At 33.4% G+C, this 17,317-nt stretch overlaps 1 protein-coding gene across 5 annotated transcripts; it reads right to left on the bottom strand.

The window, feature by feature from the left end:
• Nucleotides 1-705: 705 nt before the first annotated feature.
• Nucleotides 706-15,930, bottom strand: LOC114392910 (villin-3-like). Of its 5 annotated transcripts, none has more exons than XM_028354192.1 (24): nucleotides 15,614-15,929; nucleotides 12,541-12,621; nucleotides 12,017-12,116; nucleotides 11,796-11,864; nucleotides 11,223-11,459; nucleotides 10,973-11,150; nucleotides 10,747-10,879; nucleotides 9,639-9,798; nucleotides 9,401-9,551; nucleotides 9,211-9,311; nucleotides 8,960-9,118; nucleotides 7,518-7,586; nucleotides 7,377-7,445; nucleotides 7,147-7,284; nucleotides 6,915-7,043; nucleotides 5,599-5,746; nucleotides 5,469-5,479; nucleotides 5,214-5,354; nucleotides 5,001-5,126; nucleotides 4,489-4,551; nucleotides 3,906-4,010; nucleotides 2,134-2,377; nucleotides 1,509-1,717; nucleotides 706-1,268 (listed from the first exon to the last, which is right to left on the bottom strand). In XM_028354192.1, exons 2-24 carry the CDS (start codon nucleotides 12,594-12,596, stop codon nucleotides 1,155-1,157), a joined length of 2,910 nt encoding a protein of 969 aa, XP_028209993.1. In that variant the 5' UTR covers nucleotides 12,597-12,621; nucleotides 15,614-15,929; the 3' UTR covers nucleotides 706-1,154. The 5 variants fall into 5 exon arrangements, 4 of the variants coding, with proteins under 4 accessions (XP_028209993.1, XP_028209978.1, XP_028209984.1 ...); XM_028354177.1 differs by having other exon boundaries at nucleotides 2,122-2,377; nucleotides 12,541-12,653; nucleotides 15,614-15,928; XM_028354183.1 differs by having other exon boundaries at nucleotides 2,122-2,377; nucleotides 12,541-12,635; nucleotides 15,614-15,928.
• Between the last annotated feature and the right edge of the window lie 1,387 nt (nucleotides 15,931-17,317).

Raw genomic sequence — 17,317 nt, 5'->3', positions numbered from 1 at the left:
TTAAAGGCACAAAGCATCAACACGAAGTTGCTATTTAAAGGGCACAACACACTTATTTCGCCAATACCATTGGCAATATATGCTCCTTGTTTCGCCAACACTAGTTGCGAAACCAACATAGCCTGAACCCTACTGCCCTACTACTGTCCTGCACCCTCTGCACTGAAATCGCCAGTCAAAGTGGCAAAAACTGTGCCGCTATCTCGCCAATGACACTGACCAAACAGTCACCTGTCTAGTGCAGGCATATTTCGCCATGCATGCTGACGATATACATACATGCATGGCTGGGTCTAGTAAAAAAGAGACCTCCCTTGAAAATAGTTTTAAAACAAACATATTCTGAAAATTAGTTTGTAAAACTAACCCCATTAGATCAATTTGCCTTTTACCCCATTATGTTAAAACAAATGACATGGGTTAATTTAAGTAATTGCTTCTTCGTATATTGAATTAAGAATACCTTTTCTTAAAGTAATTAGTTCTCATAATATTAATAGTATGTATTTTTAATCATTTTAATTAAGATTTAATTATGAATATTTCTTAAATTTTTTAAAAAAATTTATACTATTAAAATTTATTTTTATTTTAATACACTTGTAAATAAATTTGATTTTAACCATCGTATATACAATATCTCACCCAAAATTCAAAGTTCCATCTATTAATAGCAATAATCAGACAACATTTACATAATACAAATTAATGATAAAAAATAAACTTTTTTTTTTGTTTCTCATTATATTGTTGAGAAGTGTAAAAGCAATACATATACACCCGCCTTTCTAACCAATAACAAATTTAAAAAAAAAAAAAAAAAAAAAAAAAAAAAAAAAAAGCCACAGATATAAAATACAAACTTGACAAAATGAAAGAATTGGACCTGCCCACTGTCTAGTGTCTTCATTGCTACAATATGCAAACATTGCAAGAGGCAGCAGCAAAATCTAAAAGGAGAAACTAAAAAAACACTCTCCATGCATGCAGCGTCACATTCAAACTTGGACACTAACCACAGCTACGTCCATTATATAGGCCGAAAGCAAAACGCAATGATAAGAACCCAAACTATGGTATATACCCAATAAAACCACACTATCCCAACAGATTACTGAGGAAATGTATAGCAGCCAAAGAAGCAGACGTCAAGTCTAGAACAATTCGTATTTCTTTTTCAGCATGTCTTGCTTCCATCTTGGCAACTTGTAAAATGCTTCTTTTGTCATTCCAAATACAGTGTTGAACTCCTCTTCTGACAGATAGGCCTGACCAACAAGTGGCGAAGAAAGAAAAATGTTATATCAATCTAAACCATAAAATTGAAAGAAAAAATAATTGTTAGTTTGTTTTAGGGGAATGCAATAAAGATGATTGAATAAAATCAAAGGGGTGGGAGAATTCATGGGAGGGGATAGTATTAATTAAAAATTTCAAGAGATATTTCAAACTAGAATTAATACTATAATATTAAATTAAATAATAGATCAGTACAAAGCAAGACTAACCTCTCTCCGTTTAAGATCAATTCCAGGCACATTACGACCAGATTTAGTCTTTAATTGTTCATAACTGAACGTCCTTTGACCATCATTTCCTTCCTCCACATTTTCTTGTTTTGGTTCCAAATCCCCATTGCTACCTGTCTCAGGGGGGAGTTCCTCTGTTTCCTTGGCTTCTGCAACTTCTTCAACTTCAGAGGAGTCACTTTTAGTTTCTGCAGCAAGAACTTAAAACTTATAATATGATCAGACGCACGCACAAACCATTGTGCAAACACTGGTCAGTTTTGTTTTTTAATGCAAAACTGGCATTTTAATTCCATGATTCCTATTGAGGGAAAGAAAAAACCTAAAAAGTAATTAAATTGATATGTGCTGTTTCTTCTCTTGAATCTCAATAAACCCCTTAGTAGTACATCAATGTAGCGCTTAGAGCTCCACTCTTAGTAGTTTACTAGCAGTATCTATTATTATGATTAAAAAATATCAAATAATTAGAACTAAACAAAAAGGATTATATTAATTATTCAAATTTCAAAAGTATAAACAAAAGTAATAGGGTGTAGTAAAATATTCAGGGAATGCAACATCATATTTAGACAAGAACTGTTTTTCTTACCAGTAGCGCTACCTTGAGTGATAGGACTCCTGCTAGCAACAGGAGAACCATCAGGTGATTTTTTCTTTTCGGCCGTAAGAACTTGTGAAAGAGCAGCCACTGCTGCAGCTCTTTGTGATCCTTGACCTCTTCCAGATGGCCTAGGAGTAAAAGTCTTCGTCCCAGATGATGAACTAAATGCAGAGTTTAAAGCGGCTAAAGCTTCTGCCCTTTGTCTTGGTCCTCCTTGGCCTAACCCATTCAATCTATCTTGTGCCTGCAAGAAGGCAAAGGGTTAATTGAGTATTGATGATAATTGAATAATGGAACAGAATAATGACAACACAACCACAAAGAAGCAATAATGAAGGTTAAACGAAAAAAGAACCATATAAATGAAAAATGTACAGACTACAACATAGATCATCTCCACTTAAAGTAATTTTCCTCAATGCAGCAACCCCACTCGGGTGTTACTTTATTCTCTATGATCCATTCATTCCTCATCAAGGCTTCTATAGGTCTTCCCCATACATGCCTAAACTACCTGAACTGAGCCTCAGCCATCTTTCTCTCTAGTGCATTCATGCCTGATCGTATCTTGTCTAGTACGCCCACTTATCAAACACACCATTATCATCTCTATCACATAGAATTTATTCGCTTGATAGCTTTTAACTGCTCAACATTATAGGTTTTATAGTGCTGCAATAACATCCAAAACCCTCCAATTCAAACATCTAGCTAGAAGCCCATGTCTATATATCTGTTGTTTTGTATGATGAACACAAGATTCTAAAACCATGAGGGCTATATGATATGGTATGGCCTCCAATTTTCACTTCTAAGTCAGGATTGATGTGCTTCCAGATGACTTTACATTCCATACTCCATATTATTTCTTGTAAAAGCCGTGTGCTCCCAATGCTTGTCTCCAACCACATGTGAAAAGGCAATCATCATGCGCACCTCTTGGATATGCTCAATAAGTGCATCTGAGACTAAGGTAGAAGGGTCAAAGTTGACCCTCAGTTCAGCCCTACAGTTAGAGGAAAATCTACTGTGACCCCACCTTGTGTTATCACCCTAGTTGTGAGCCCCTCATGCATATCCTTAATTGTGTAAATATAGGCAATATGATGATTTGCACCCAATAGTAAAAAGGGCTAAATGTCATGTGAGGGGGTTTAATAAGGAATAGAGGGAACTCACTAAAGAATGTAAACATACAAATAGAAATAATAGAGTCAATTAGTTAGTTAGACATTCAGTGAGGAGTTCGCTAGAAGAGGAGGGGTTGCTCTTGAAGTTGCCAAAGGGATACACCTGTATTCTTGTTTGTTCTACTGAGTAAGATTTCTTGGGTCTCTTTCTGGATTCCAATTTTGCATTCTTTTCTTGCTTCAAGCCCTTCAATAGAAGTTGAACCTATTATGCAAACTCCTTTTTCTTTAGGGCCTTCAATAATATCTATCATTGCATTTTACTACATGTCTTTTCCAAATTAATGAAGAGCACATTTGAGTCTTTCAGATTCCTCTAATATTGCTCCATCAATCACCATAGCAAGTATAGAGCTTCATTGGTTGCCCTCTGCTCCCATGGTTTCCTCATCAAAACACCACTTACACTTTATTCTCCAAAGTGCACGCCTCACTTTAAACTAACGGAGCCAATTTGGGTTAAAATTCCTTGTAATAATTCCTATGTCCTATAGTCAAGATACACTTTTTGGTTTAAACATCATTGACTATAAAAGTATAAAATAAATAGGTACTGAATTTTCTATAAGCAAGTAAGCATACCAAACTGGATGCTTTCTCAGAAGATGAACTAAATGCATTAGATAAGGCAGCCAAGGCTTCTGCTCTTTGTCTTGGTCCCCCTAGACTTGACCCATTCGACTTTTCCTGTCACCAGAATCAGCAAAGCCTTGTTAAGCAGTAGAGGAACACACAGCATGCAACAACAAAGTCTGACATGATATTTAACACTGAAAGTATTGCATCTATACAACTTGATTGAAAAAGAAAAAATAAATATAGCTCAACAAGTGTGGTTCTTAAGATAGAGCAAATGAGTTAAAGCAAATCATGAGTAACAAATAGAACCAGAGGTCTATAATTAAATCATTAAACTTCAATGTTAATTAAAGAGAAAAGAGGCATTTCTATAAGTAATTCATAGTTACGATTATTCTAAAACTTTTCAGCATTGTCATATCAGTAGTTGGATATATGCAAGTAAACACATTGTTTATTCGGAAGTTCAGGTTCACGTGGTTTGAACATAAAATATGATACAATAATCTCATTAATCTGTAAATTGGATTACTTTGCATGGTTCAACATTGGTTTTCCCAATGAAAAATTAGAAGCTGAGCCATACCTCCACAGCATGGCCAAATCCAAAGAGTAGTGACACTTTTTTCTGAAATGAGTTCCCCAGAACCTGCATTGCACATTTAAAGTAAACCATGAAAAAGTAACAAAATAGCTGTTTCCCAAACAATATATTTTGAATGACTTGAGCATTTTGTCTTGTTATGGTGAATTTCTTTAAAAGTCTCTCAACCACCTCACTATTTTCTGAAATCCCACAAACTTTTAATCTACTTTTACAATGTAAATAAACTGACAGCACTGACTAGCACTGCTTCATGCATGGTAGCAGTACTATGTTACATTCAGAATTTTGTGAACCTATACATAATGACAATAATATAATGGATTCCACTAAACTTGCCACTCAACCAATAATTATGTTCTGTTCTCATCCAACATGGACATGCAAAATTTACAACTTTACAGCTAAAGATAAAGAGTAAAAATAATTAATTTACTTAGAAAATAAAAGAGAACAAAACAGAAAAAGGGAGATTTTCATGTTTAGGTACATACCATAGCTTTTGCATGATCCCATGAAAAGTATGTTGTGAAAAAGCAAGGTTCATTCCCTTCTGTTACTTTATATAGTGGTACATGTGGAGATAGTTCCTCCAGAGATGCAGCCAAATCTATGTATTTCTGAGGGAGATTTTTGAGTAAGCATCAAGAATATCAAGTAGAAGGAAATATCAGAGATAAAAGCCATAAGTTGTTTAGCATGTTTACCTGGCCGATATCAAAAGCATTTTGCTTTTCCTTTGGGTCCACAGAATGACCAATCCAAATAAACACTTCTACATGTGTGTCAAGTATAAGGATATCCTCCGGCAACAGGTCATCTTGAGAGAAGTTGTAAACCTCCTCTACCTGCAGAGTAAAATATAAAAATAGAGTTAGAAGACATTCAGAACCTTCTGTGGTTACTATTTCCTAAAATTAAGGGGGAATTTTATATAATGAAGTTGCAGTCACAAAACTCACATTGAACTTTCCTGGAGGATCCAGAATCGAAAAGAACACAAATATCAGAAATGGTCAGTATATCAGTAAAAAAGTAAGCAATTGCATAACAATATTCTATAATAAGAAGTAACATGATAAGAACTGCTACCTTTATTAAATGATATAGTGAACAAATGTGGATCTCTGACAAACTCGTTAACAACTTTCTTGCTGGTGTAACTTTGTTTTCCTCCTAGTGCAGACCAGAAAGCTGAGCTTTCTGTTCCTTCTTTAGCATGCTTTAAAGTAGCTCCTGGCTGAACATGGACATGTATCTCATAAGCAAATAATGCATAGAGCAAAACTACTACAATTTTTAACTTCGAGTTAAAATCACTTTGTTTGGATGGAGGTAAGAAATAAGAGAAGAAAAAAAAAAAGAAATATAGAAAAAGGTATGATTCGAGAAAAACATGTATTCGACGGCATTTTTATCCTTTAAAAGATTTCTTTTAAAAAAAGAGAACACACATGAACCCAGCCAAGATTCTCTGCCACCCCACCCCACCCCACCACCATGTCTATTCTTCTCTGCTATAACATATGAGATTTGGGGCAACTGTACCAAAACAAAGATACTTGTTGCAGGCACAGTTGAAGAATATGGCGCTGTAAAAAAATCAGGGCATTGCAAAAATATCACCACATCACCAAGTTAATCCTCTGTGCTGCACTGCTCTGATTTTAGGCCAACCTTGTCACTGTTAAGCACAATTTCATTCATCCATCTAAACAGGTGAGCTAAACTTCCAAATGAAGCTTTTCAACTCATAATTCATCTCTAGGGGAACATTGTGTGTCTCCCCACCACTCTATTAAAACAATGAGCATGGGGATGGCAAGCCTTCCAGTTCCAAGGTGTTCAACAATGGTAATTGGATCAGCATCACCAACAGCCTCCACAGCAAGCATGAAGAAGCCTCGGATGCACTCGTTACTCCAAAAAGAAAACAAAAGAGATAGAGGTAGGATAAGAATATGTTCTCCTGCTTTATCTCTTTGGAAATATTACCTGTCATGGAGAAAAGCGTTTGGCGTACCCAACCTCAGAATTTCTCTCCTTGCACCTTTCCATTCACATCCAAACAACTGAACTATGATACTTCTCCATCTTTTTTATTTTTTCGATTTCTTTCCTCTCTAATTCTATTAAACAAATAAATCATAAGGGAAAAGATATAAATTAAGTCGAGTCACATGTAGCTTCAAGGGATGCACTTTAGTTTAACCACAAGATTGTATCGCCATATCATGTCAGTTTGAAAGATTTGATCTTGAGGCAATAAGTTCCATAAATATAAGTTCACAACTTGATTAAAAAAAATACCCACAGGTTCAAAGTTTTCACATGTAAATTGAAATTCTCTAAGTAGAAAACTGAGAATTGGTTACTCTTCAAATTTGTAAGGGAGCCATAGATCTTACCCGTAAAAAATCAGCAACCTTTGCTGCTAGCTGTTGCTGCTCAAAGGAACACTGATTTCCATGCCAAGTGAAAATTGTAGAGCCAGATTGCAGGACAAAACACTCAGTAGAATTCAATGATGATGGCACCTGAATAAGAATAACTTAAGTATGAAGGGCTAGAAATAAAATATAAGCCCTACCAACATACTTGTAGAGGGAAAAAAAAAGGAATATTTTCATGGGTACATACTGCATCAACTTGTACTGATTTATTGTTATGAATAGAAGTTCCAGAAATTCGAATAAGTGCAATACTCTCTGCTGTGTATGTCTCATCTGATGCACCTTTGTCTGCCATTAATTTCTTGTATCCAGAGCTCAACCCTCCCTAAAACAGGTGTATATTAGTTAAAAAAGAGTTAGCTTCTCTAAGCTACATTATATATTATCGAAAACACCATATAGTTATCCTCATGATACCTTGAGAACCACCATTGGTTGGAAAATAGCAACAAACTGTGGCGGCTCTTTGCCTTCAAATATGCGACCCTGCAAGAAGCTACTGTAAATCATACACATTTTCCAAGCAACATCCTCAACTTGACATTAGTATTACAATACCTGTACAGGTCTACCCTTTAATGAGGTAGACATTGTATTGGCTAACCTAGTAGCTGTTGTTTGGTCCTCCTGAATAGGAAATTTAACCCAAGGTCAAAAGCATTCAAAACAAACTTATTTGATTTAATAAAGTATTTGAGCAGAAAATATAATTTTAATTGAAAGTACAGATAAACAATTATGTGATTGGGTGAAATTTCTGAAAAAGAATCCTTAGTAAAAGTATGTTCAGTTTAGGAATGACTAACCACTTAAGGAGTTGATTTATAAGTGATTACTTGCCACTTTTTGAGCAATGTTAATCAGTAAAGTGGTCAATTACAAGTATTCCAACACTTTTCCTCTACTCAAGAAGGAAAATTGAATATTACTTACCAGTTAGACTTTTAATATTTAGCAAAAATAACACTACTTCTGTATAGATGAATATTCTAATTTATTATATTCTTATAGAGGAGCTAATGCATGTTCAATTCAGCTTATTTTGAGAAAATAATTGCTTTATTTTTTTAATCGAATCTTATAATTTGGGTTTGGGTCTAACTCAACCTCAAAAACTAGCTTATGGGGAGGAAGTTGCCCCCTACTTAAATACATTATCTTGGCACCATCTCTAGATAATGTAGTAGGACTTGGGTTTTTCCCAATACACCCCCTCATGTCCAACACTTTGGACTTGGTGCACGGATAATATGGTAGGTGACCCAATAACAAATCTATAATACGCTCTAATAATTTGGGTTAAGGATTGCCCCCCACTTATCTTGGCACTATCTCTAGTCAATGTGGGACTTGGATTTTTCCCAATATGAAAAATTTTAATTCTCCCATAGTACATACTCCTGCCCTTAAAATAGCAACGCCCACCTTTGTATGGTTCTTTTTCTTCCTAATTTAATTTTTTAACTAAAAAATATTACCAAATAAAGTGGACTGCAAAGGAACATAACTACAGAAGTACGGAAAATTTACTTGCCTTTAAGGACTCTCTATGATGCTCAGAGTTTATTTTTTCTAGAAATATCTGCTCGACAGATATGCAAAATAGACTGGAAGATGACATTGACTAATGAGCTTATTTGCTTTCTCCTATGTTTTAATTTTTTTCCCTGGTTGATGCACATTGCACACAGACATGTGAAAGAGATAAAAGGAAAATGTTTTACCCTACTTGGAATCCTTAATTCCTAATTATATATGCTAGTTATTTTGCTTACCAAAATTGTGGGTTGTTTTTATGATTTTTTAAGAAAAGAAGGAATTTATTAAGACGAGAAAATTATAAGGAATTTGGGGGATAATAATATTATAAGGAATTTTAACACCTATACACGAAAATTCTAGATCAGTCCTAATAGTGTTGACACCAAAAAGTGAATGTCAAATAGAAACTACAATGTGCATAATATATCTAGATCTCAAATCAGAAGAACATAAATTACCTCAACACTGTCTTTGCCAAACCAACAGCACACGAAGTAGTCTTCTTTCCGCTCACCAGAATGGTAGGTGTACAATACAATGTAGCAATCTCCACTATAAAATTTACCAATCTCCTCCTTCGGCAATGCAGTCTTGGCATTTCCATTGATTCGCCATACCTAAAAATTTCAAATAATATTAAGTGTTTGCAGGTGTAAATTAAATAATGCTAAGGGAGTAGGAAAGTTTATAAAGAAAATTATAACTCTACCTCTATCTTCCCATCTCCTTCAAGCAAAGGTGGAATTTCCTCATTTACAGGGGTACTTTTTGTCATTCCTTTGACACCCATGCCTTGTTGCTTAAGCAATGCTGACAGTACATCAAATAGCCCATTTGTCAGTATGGCTAGCTACACAAAATGGTAAGTCAAAGTATAAGAGAGAACAAATGATATCCACCTGCAACTTTTCCTCTTCCTTCCTCAGCATTGGTACTAGCAGATCCTGATGGCCAAGAATCAAAGTTGGACTTAAATGAATGCGTCTCATAACCTTGAATAATCCGGGTTATCCTTGTAGACTTTGGCCTATTTTGACTAGCAACAAACTCCTGGAGATATTTGTAGAATTAATGAATCCACTTTAACTAACAAATGGAGAAGTAAGAATTAGATTCTAGATTCTAGAATAGCATTACCTCAACGGCTTGGCAGGCTGCTTTTCGTTCTTCAACTTGTGTCACGCGACCAACCCAGACAAACATCTCGGCACCACAGTCCAGTAAATAGCATTTGTTGTTTTCCAACAGTGATTTAGAAAGTTCACCTTCCACAGGCTTGACCTCACCATCAACAATACTGGAAGGACAAGTCATATGAAGTTATTCATTTTAGTTATCGGAATAAAGTATTGTCAGTGACCATATGCAAACTATTGTTATGCTAATCAACACATGATGAAGTGATCATATCCTCCACGTCAATAAACTTAAATTCCTAGTGCATATATATAGAACACAAAGAAACATAAACTTCATTTAAATTTATATAGGTAAAATTATTAATGAAAAAATAAGAAAATAAATATTTAACTATGTGACAATAATATTATTTAAGCAAAATAATACTGTCGGGAGCATAATTCAGCACGCAGAAACAAAAAGACATCTTCATGCTTCAGACAGTATTAGAAAAATTCTAAAGCCCGTGATTCCAATCAAAATATCCTCATGTCACATAAAATACTCAAACATTGAGCATAAAGTATATGCATGTATATTTCTAATCATAAGAATCAGCTATCCAAAATGATATTTAAAAATTTAGTAATATGAATGACAATGGGCTCTATAAGCCAAATTCTCAATATATATATATATATATAAAGAGAGAGAGAGAGAGAGAGAGAGAGAGCAAGGTCCTTTTGATAGCATCTCTAAAAGTTATATCTGATTTATTCTCCCCTTCTTAATCAGACTATATTCCCAACATACCTAGATAGCAAAAAAAATTGATTGGCAAATTTTAGCAATTAGTATGTTATGTTAGTGGGGGGATTCGAACCCAGATAATATGGCAATTGATTATATATAACTTTTTTCTAATTGTCTTAGATCTTTCAAATAAGATGATATACTGATCTTTAAAAAACTATATAGTAGCTGATGATTCATTTGTCTTGATGGTATTATTTGGGTTTTGTTAAAAAATGACCAAAGACTCTAATTATATCAACTTTTCAAAACAGGTACTTCAGGTAAAATGTGGAGTGGGGGAAGGGACTTGAGGAGCACGAAACCAACATACCTATAAAGCTGAGCAGGAATTGTCTCTGGAATAATATCATCCTCACTAATTACCTTCTTCCCAATGGGAGCAAAACCACCAAAGAGGACCCAAAACTCACCTGAGTCTGACTCAGTGTCTAATTTTCCATCATCTGGAATGTGGGATAGATTTTATGAAGTTAAAAACAAAAAATTGCAGATGAAGAACAGAAATACTGGAATACATAATAGAAAAATTGCCTTACCAACAATTGCAACATCACATTTCCCTTCATGATATTTTTCTTTCAGAAACTGTATAACTTCCAAAGCCTTGGCTCTTTCTTGAATATTGGAATTTGCACCATTGAATTGATAAATCTTATTCTGAGTGTCTAGTATGAATACATCTTCATGGTTCAATGAAGACCTTGCAAAAGGGACCTATCAAACCAAAATGTCAAACTTCATGCGCACTGAATTTATGACGTTCATGAATAATAGAGAACACTATACCTGTCTCAATCTAACAACTCTTTTCCCTCTGCATACATACAAACATGTTTCAAACTTCTCTTCTTCAGGTTTTTTAAACCCAGATGCAACTCCACCCTCCAATGGTATAATACATGGTTTAAAGTATGACAAAAACTTGTCAGACTCATGCCCTTGGATTTCCCTGTGCTGCACTGCACGCCCTCCAATAGCAGCATCAAGTTCAACAGTTTTAATGGCCGCAGTTCCAGCCTCATCCTACAAGTAAAATCAGTGTCAACCAAGACTATTATTTTGTCAAAGAGATTGGTTTAAGGATTTCCAAACGACTATGAACCATGGTAACCCCTGCCCTTTCCAAATAACTCAACACATCTAAATACTAGTTAAAAAGGAGTCAGGAAAGGGGAAAAATGATGAAAGTGAATAGAGACATAAAACAACCATGACATAGTAAATTTTTCAAAAAGGCACAACTATACAAGGTTCCACATTCTACTCGCCTGTTCATTCTAAGAGGGAGAAAAATAGCAATGCAAGATCAATTAGGCAAAATGTAGGATGGAGAAGAAGGAAAGCAAAGTCCAAGCTTACCTGACTTGTATGCTTTCCAATCCAAAAGTGTAAATCATAAAAATAAGTGCTTCCTTTGCCTTGAGTTGTCTGGAGATACACATAAAATGAACACCCAATTTTTTTAAATGAAAGAAAAGGACAACAACCTATATTTCACACTTAATGAAATTCTGAACAGCAACACCAGATACATTCATATATATGAATGCATCAAAGGTAATATTGGATATAGCTCGGACCTGCAAGATGATGTACGAATCTCCCATGTAGAATTTCCCATACTCAGATTTGGGCAATGGAACTGGCTGAAAATTCTCAATCCTCCATATTTCAGTTCCTCTACAGCAAGTTAAGTTTAAAACCTCTCAAAGCATATAGTATATTCAATATTCAAAATATAACACATAACATGAATGCTAGACATAAAATCATCCATATGTCTTAACTCAACAGCTCTTTTGAGTAACAAGTTCATGACATGTAATTGGAGCCTCTATAACTGTGTGGTCTAGAGTTTGATCCTTGTTCCCCATTCTTATAAATAAAATTTAATTTTCAACAAAGTGAAGGTTCAAGCATGTTGATGTGTTTGATATAAATTCATTTTATGAAGCTTCACCCAACAGCTCAAGCTTTAGGAATATTTGGTTCATGATAGATTAGTTGCATATGTTTGATAATTCTATAAGCAGTAAACTTTTATCATACTTTCCACCTTTATTCATAAAGATAAGTATATTCACACCCATTACTTAAAGGATACACTCTTTGACCAACTCCCTGGAATGCAGGATCCAAAACTTTTGCTGAGCTAGACATGGCTAAAAGTTCCTTCTAGAGTATCCTGCATATAATTATCTTTATGAAGGTAATTCACTGTTTGAAGAAAACAAAGTTGAGAAAAAATAAGCATGACAAAAACATTCATCATTATGTAGATAAAGTAGTTGCATATTCTCCTAGATAAAATATTGTGCATACGAGTGCATGACTAAAACTTGTAAGTATCAAATGAAGTGTAGAGAACAGCAGCATCAAAAGCCTGCCTTTCCCAAAACATCAAATATTTTCTATATCTTTCATCTAAACCATGACCAAGGCGGAACAGCTGTATATATCAATCATAGAAAGCTCGCTTTCCAACAGATACTTCTAATATAAATTGACTTTCTATATCTTCTATACATCATTATAAGCACAAATTACAAACAAACTGCTGGTTTATAAATTTGGAAAATGACTAAATCAAGGACCACAGAACAACTTAGGTTTACTATGATGGAGGACCTCGTATTAGAAATAATATGCACTTCTTAAAAAGATGAAGAAAGAAAGAAAGGATCCGCAAATCAAGAAAACTGCCCAGTTTTTCATGTTACAAAAATGTTCAGCTTTTGAAACTCTTAACATAAAATAGAGCTTTGCATGATTTTAGAAAAGCATAATGAAATAAAGATGTAGTTGGAATAAAAAAAATCCAAACATCGATTAAATATGGCCTTTCATGTTATAACCAATATTCATAGGCATTATGGAAGTTTGATTTCAGCACCTATCTTTCATTATAATATCACAGCATTATAATATAGTTGTAGTATCAAATCTGAAAGTAGTCAGGCCTTGACAGACATTGATTAGGACTAGAGATTGACACATACAAATCCTCCCTGCTCCAACATGCAGAGAAGGGAACATATGTTGACATTAAATGAAGATCAACAACGGATCTTGAAAGTATGTCATGGGTAAAGAATGGCTCAAGAAGATACGTTCGGGTTCAAACCAAAGTTTTGGGATGTCAAAACTAAGTAGTCCAACCAACTGAACTACAGACATTTATTTCCATATATTCAAACAAAAGTAAGCAAAGACATGCTAGACTTAAAAATATATAGAAAACAAGAAATAAAAAGGAAGACATTGAGACCCAAAAGAACTCAAGCAGAGGCAAACTGGTTTCTTAATTCAGAAAACAAAAAATTATTGATAAGATAGGATAAAAAAAATAGTACCACCTTCACATAAGATACGGATAGGTACTGTGTTAAAACATGTCTGTTAAAATGTAGTAAACTAGAAAGTAATGGCAGAAAGTAAATAAGTTGCTTTACTAAAACTGGTTTACAAGCAATATTACCAATTTAGTTAAGCAACAGTATTGGGATAAACAACTTAGATCCATTCCATTGGATTTCCAGTCAACCAACCAAGTCTTTTAAATTGACAAAAAACTGAGCATACTGGACAGTGAGGATTATTTGTTTTCTTCATGGTGATTCAGTTGTATATCAGAAGATAACAAATGTAACAACATATACAAGGTCAAAAGCATCACCTGATTCACTTCTGGAATGCAAACAAGTTTCTAACAACATATATAAGGTCAAAAGCATCACTTGATTCACTTCTGGAATGCAAACAAGTTTCTAGCAATGGGGTACATTACTTCTGGAAGCACATATATTTCAGTGAAGATCACAGTTTGCAATTACACTGACCTAAATAATATATCATTTTAAATTTTGCATGCTAACACAATTCCAAAGTACCTTCCATAACAAGGTTTGGCCAGTCATTCTATTCAGTAACATGAGTTGTCTTGTCAATTCTAAAGCAATGTTCAAGATGGTAAGAAATTAAAATCTTTTAAAGTAATTTTTATCTAATAAAAATATGTCATTGGTATGTCTGAATGAAGCATCCATGTTAAGACAGTTAAAAGCAAAAACTTTCATCAGCCTTAGCATTTCCCCATATCCTTAACACTCTCCAAAGCCTTTCTCCTCTAGTCAACTATCTTTGCTTATTCTCCTTACACAGCTTCAACCCAACATCACAAATCACTATTTGACCAATGATATCATCAAATACCAATAAAAAAAAAAAGGTATTGCTTTCTCTTCTTTTCCCCCTCTTTGTGATACTTTTTCTTGTCAATCAATTAGCATTTTCGATTTAATATGCAAAATAATACTGCCAGGGCCAGCCCTCCATGGTCGCACTATTTTCACTAGAGATTACTTTTTTAGCCAACGAAGCAAATAACAAGCTCCTTGTTACCAGAACAACCCCATCTCTGCCATGCATGTCCCAAGCTTCCCAGTTCTCAAATTAAGCAGATACTATAAGCCGAGAGCAACATTACAAGCTTAAAGTGCTATTGCTGCGAAGACTTCAGCATATAATTGCTCTTCTACAGCTTGCTCCACCATCAAACTTGGTCTCAAACTCAAATCAAAGTCTCTAATAGCCAACTAACTCGGGAAAGCATTCCATTTTATTTTATTTTTTCCAAAATCAGATAACCTATCTAAGATTACATTCAGAGTTATGCACTTAAAAGCCCGTGGAATTTCGAGCACTGACTTGATCAGAGCTAAGAATCAAACACTAATTATAAAAAAAAAGGATTTTAAACTTAGAAACTCTAATTACGTTCGACTTGAACACTAAAGATCTACCGGCACCGTTCATCTAATGTTCATTCAACCAATTCATTTCCCCTCTCAAATTAAAAGCAAAAGAAAAACACGCCAATTAATCAAAGCTTCGGAAAAAAAAAACACAACTCACAACAAAAAACGCGAGATCGCCAAAAAAGGAAAGCACAAAAACGACGAAAAAATCGAAAAATCAAAACTGATCCCAAACCGAAAAAAAGAAAACACGACGGAGACATACACACGTCACGGAACTCGATAGAATTGGAAAAAACAAAGCGAACAAACATCGAATCGAATAGCACAATAGCTACGACGAGGAAGGAGTAAGATCAGCGATTACGAGAGCACAACGCGGAATTGAATTGACCAAGGCGAAATTGAATTGACGTATACCTGAGATCTCAACGGCGATGATGATGAGTTTCAGAGAGAGAGAGAGAGAGAGAGAGAGAGAGAGAGAGAAGGATAAAGTTGGAAAAGATAGTGAATTATTGCTGTTTCTGTGCGTGGTGGTCTTTCTCTCTCTTCTAACTTTTGAGGCTTTTGAGATTTGCAAATTCAGAGAGAAAGAAAAGAAGGGGGGTGTCGTGTGTGGATGAATTATCACAACGATGATGGTGGAAAAAGGGCGGAGAGATGAACACAATGAGAAAGGAAAAAAGAAAAATAAATAAATAAATAAATAAAACAATAACAGATATCGGCACAGAGAGAAAAGAGAAAGAGAAGTTCTATTGTTATTGTTGTTATTTTATTTTGTCTTAAAACATGTTTAAGGTCTATTACAAGTATTTTTTTTTTTTAAGGTTAGTTGTTGTTATTGTTAAGACAAAAACATTAAGGCAATAGTACGTTTACAGCGGAACAATCAAATGGTTTTTTTTAAATTATCGAGGGTTTGTTTTGAATTATTATAAGTTGAAAGTGGTAATTATATGACTTTTATTTTTTTAATTGAAATAGTAAATTTATTTTTAAAATTTAGGACTTTTAAATCATAGTCTTTTGTTTCTAACTTCAAAGTTTTTTATGGTTTTTTTAAATAAACTACTTCTATTTTTTCTTTTATGTTTTAAAAAATTGTAAATAATTGTTTAATTGAATTAGTTAATAAATAAATGTTTTTTATTTTTTTAGTTTTATTTAACATTATATATATTTATATGGTTTTATTTAATATTTTCTATATTTTTTAATACTTTTTTATATAATATATTTTCTAAATTTTTTTTAAAATGGTTTTATTTAAAATTTTCTTAATTTTTTGTATGTTAACATATTAAATAAAATACAATAGCAAAAATTAAGAAAATTTTAAATAAAACCATTTTAAAAAATTAGAAAATATATTAAATAAAAAAATATTCAAAAAATAAAAGAAATATTAAATAAAATCATATAAAAAAATATATACAAAAATAGAAATCTTAAATGAATTTATGACTTCTAAAAAAATATAAAAAAACAAAAAAAACTTTAAAGTCATAAATTAAAAAATAAAAATAAAAAATAACTAAAGCCATAAAATATTTTACTATTTGAGTTAAAACAAAAAAAATCGTAATATCAGTTACCATTTTTAACTCACAAGTTAGAATAGATGTTTACCTCATTTTAAATAATAATTCAAAACCATATCTGACATGCTAAATAACAAAAATAAAATGCCCTTATTTGATAGTTTTGTCTCTATTCATAGTGCCACCGCCCATGTTTCTTCCCTTACTCTTTGCTTTTCTGTAATAATTTTTTTTTCCTCTTTCCGTTACCGCTAAGATTGGCTCGATTTGGTTGTTTCATTGCACCTTAAAAGGTGTAATGGATAAAACTAAAACTAAACGTTTATTCTAAATTTAGAGTGTAATTATTAAAAAGATGCTTAAATATATTTTTGTTTTCGATAAATATTTAATTTGTGATTATTTTTTAATAATTTTTTGTTTTACATTAAATTCCTAATAAAATAATATTTTTATTTTTTATCATTAATATTTTATTTTAGTTTCCCTGATAAAATAACAAATTTTATTTTACTAATAACAAATAAAAAAATTATCAATAAACAAACATAAAATTAAATCATTTATCAGGAGTACA

Source organism: Glycine soja, chromosome 2 (assembly GCF_004193775.1).
Source record: "Glycine soja cultivar W05 chromosome 2, ASM419377v2, whole genome shotgun sequence".
Taxonomy (NCBI): domain Eukaryota; kingdom Viridiplantae; phylum Streptophyta; class Magnoliopsida; order Fabales; family Fabaceae; genus Glycine; species Glycine soja.
Note: the sequence above shows the minus strand (reverse complement) of the source record. Positions and strands in the feature narration are given on the sequence as shown.

What these genes read in the sequence shown, in the direction of transcription:
- LOC114392910 (XM_028354177.1), bottom strand. Translation starts at nt 12,596, where the DNA reads ATGTCTAGCTCAGCAAAAGTTTTGGATCCTGCATTCCAGGGAGTTGGT. An exon ending in TAAAGGGTAGACCTGTACAG is followed by an intron (nt 7,446 to 7,517) that starts GTATTGTAATAC and finishes AGCTTCTTGCAG; the next exon opens with GGTCGCATATTTGAAGGCAA. An exon ending in TTGATCTTAAACGGAGAGAG is followed by an intron (nt 1,269 to 1,508) that starts GTTAGTCTTGCT and finishes CTTGTTGGTCAG; the next exon opens with GCCTATCTGTCAGAAGAGGA.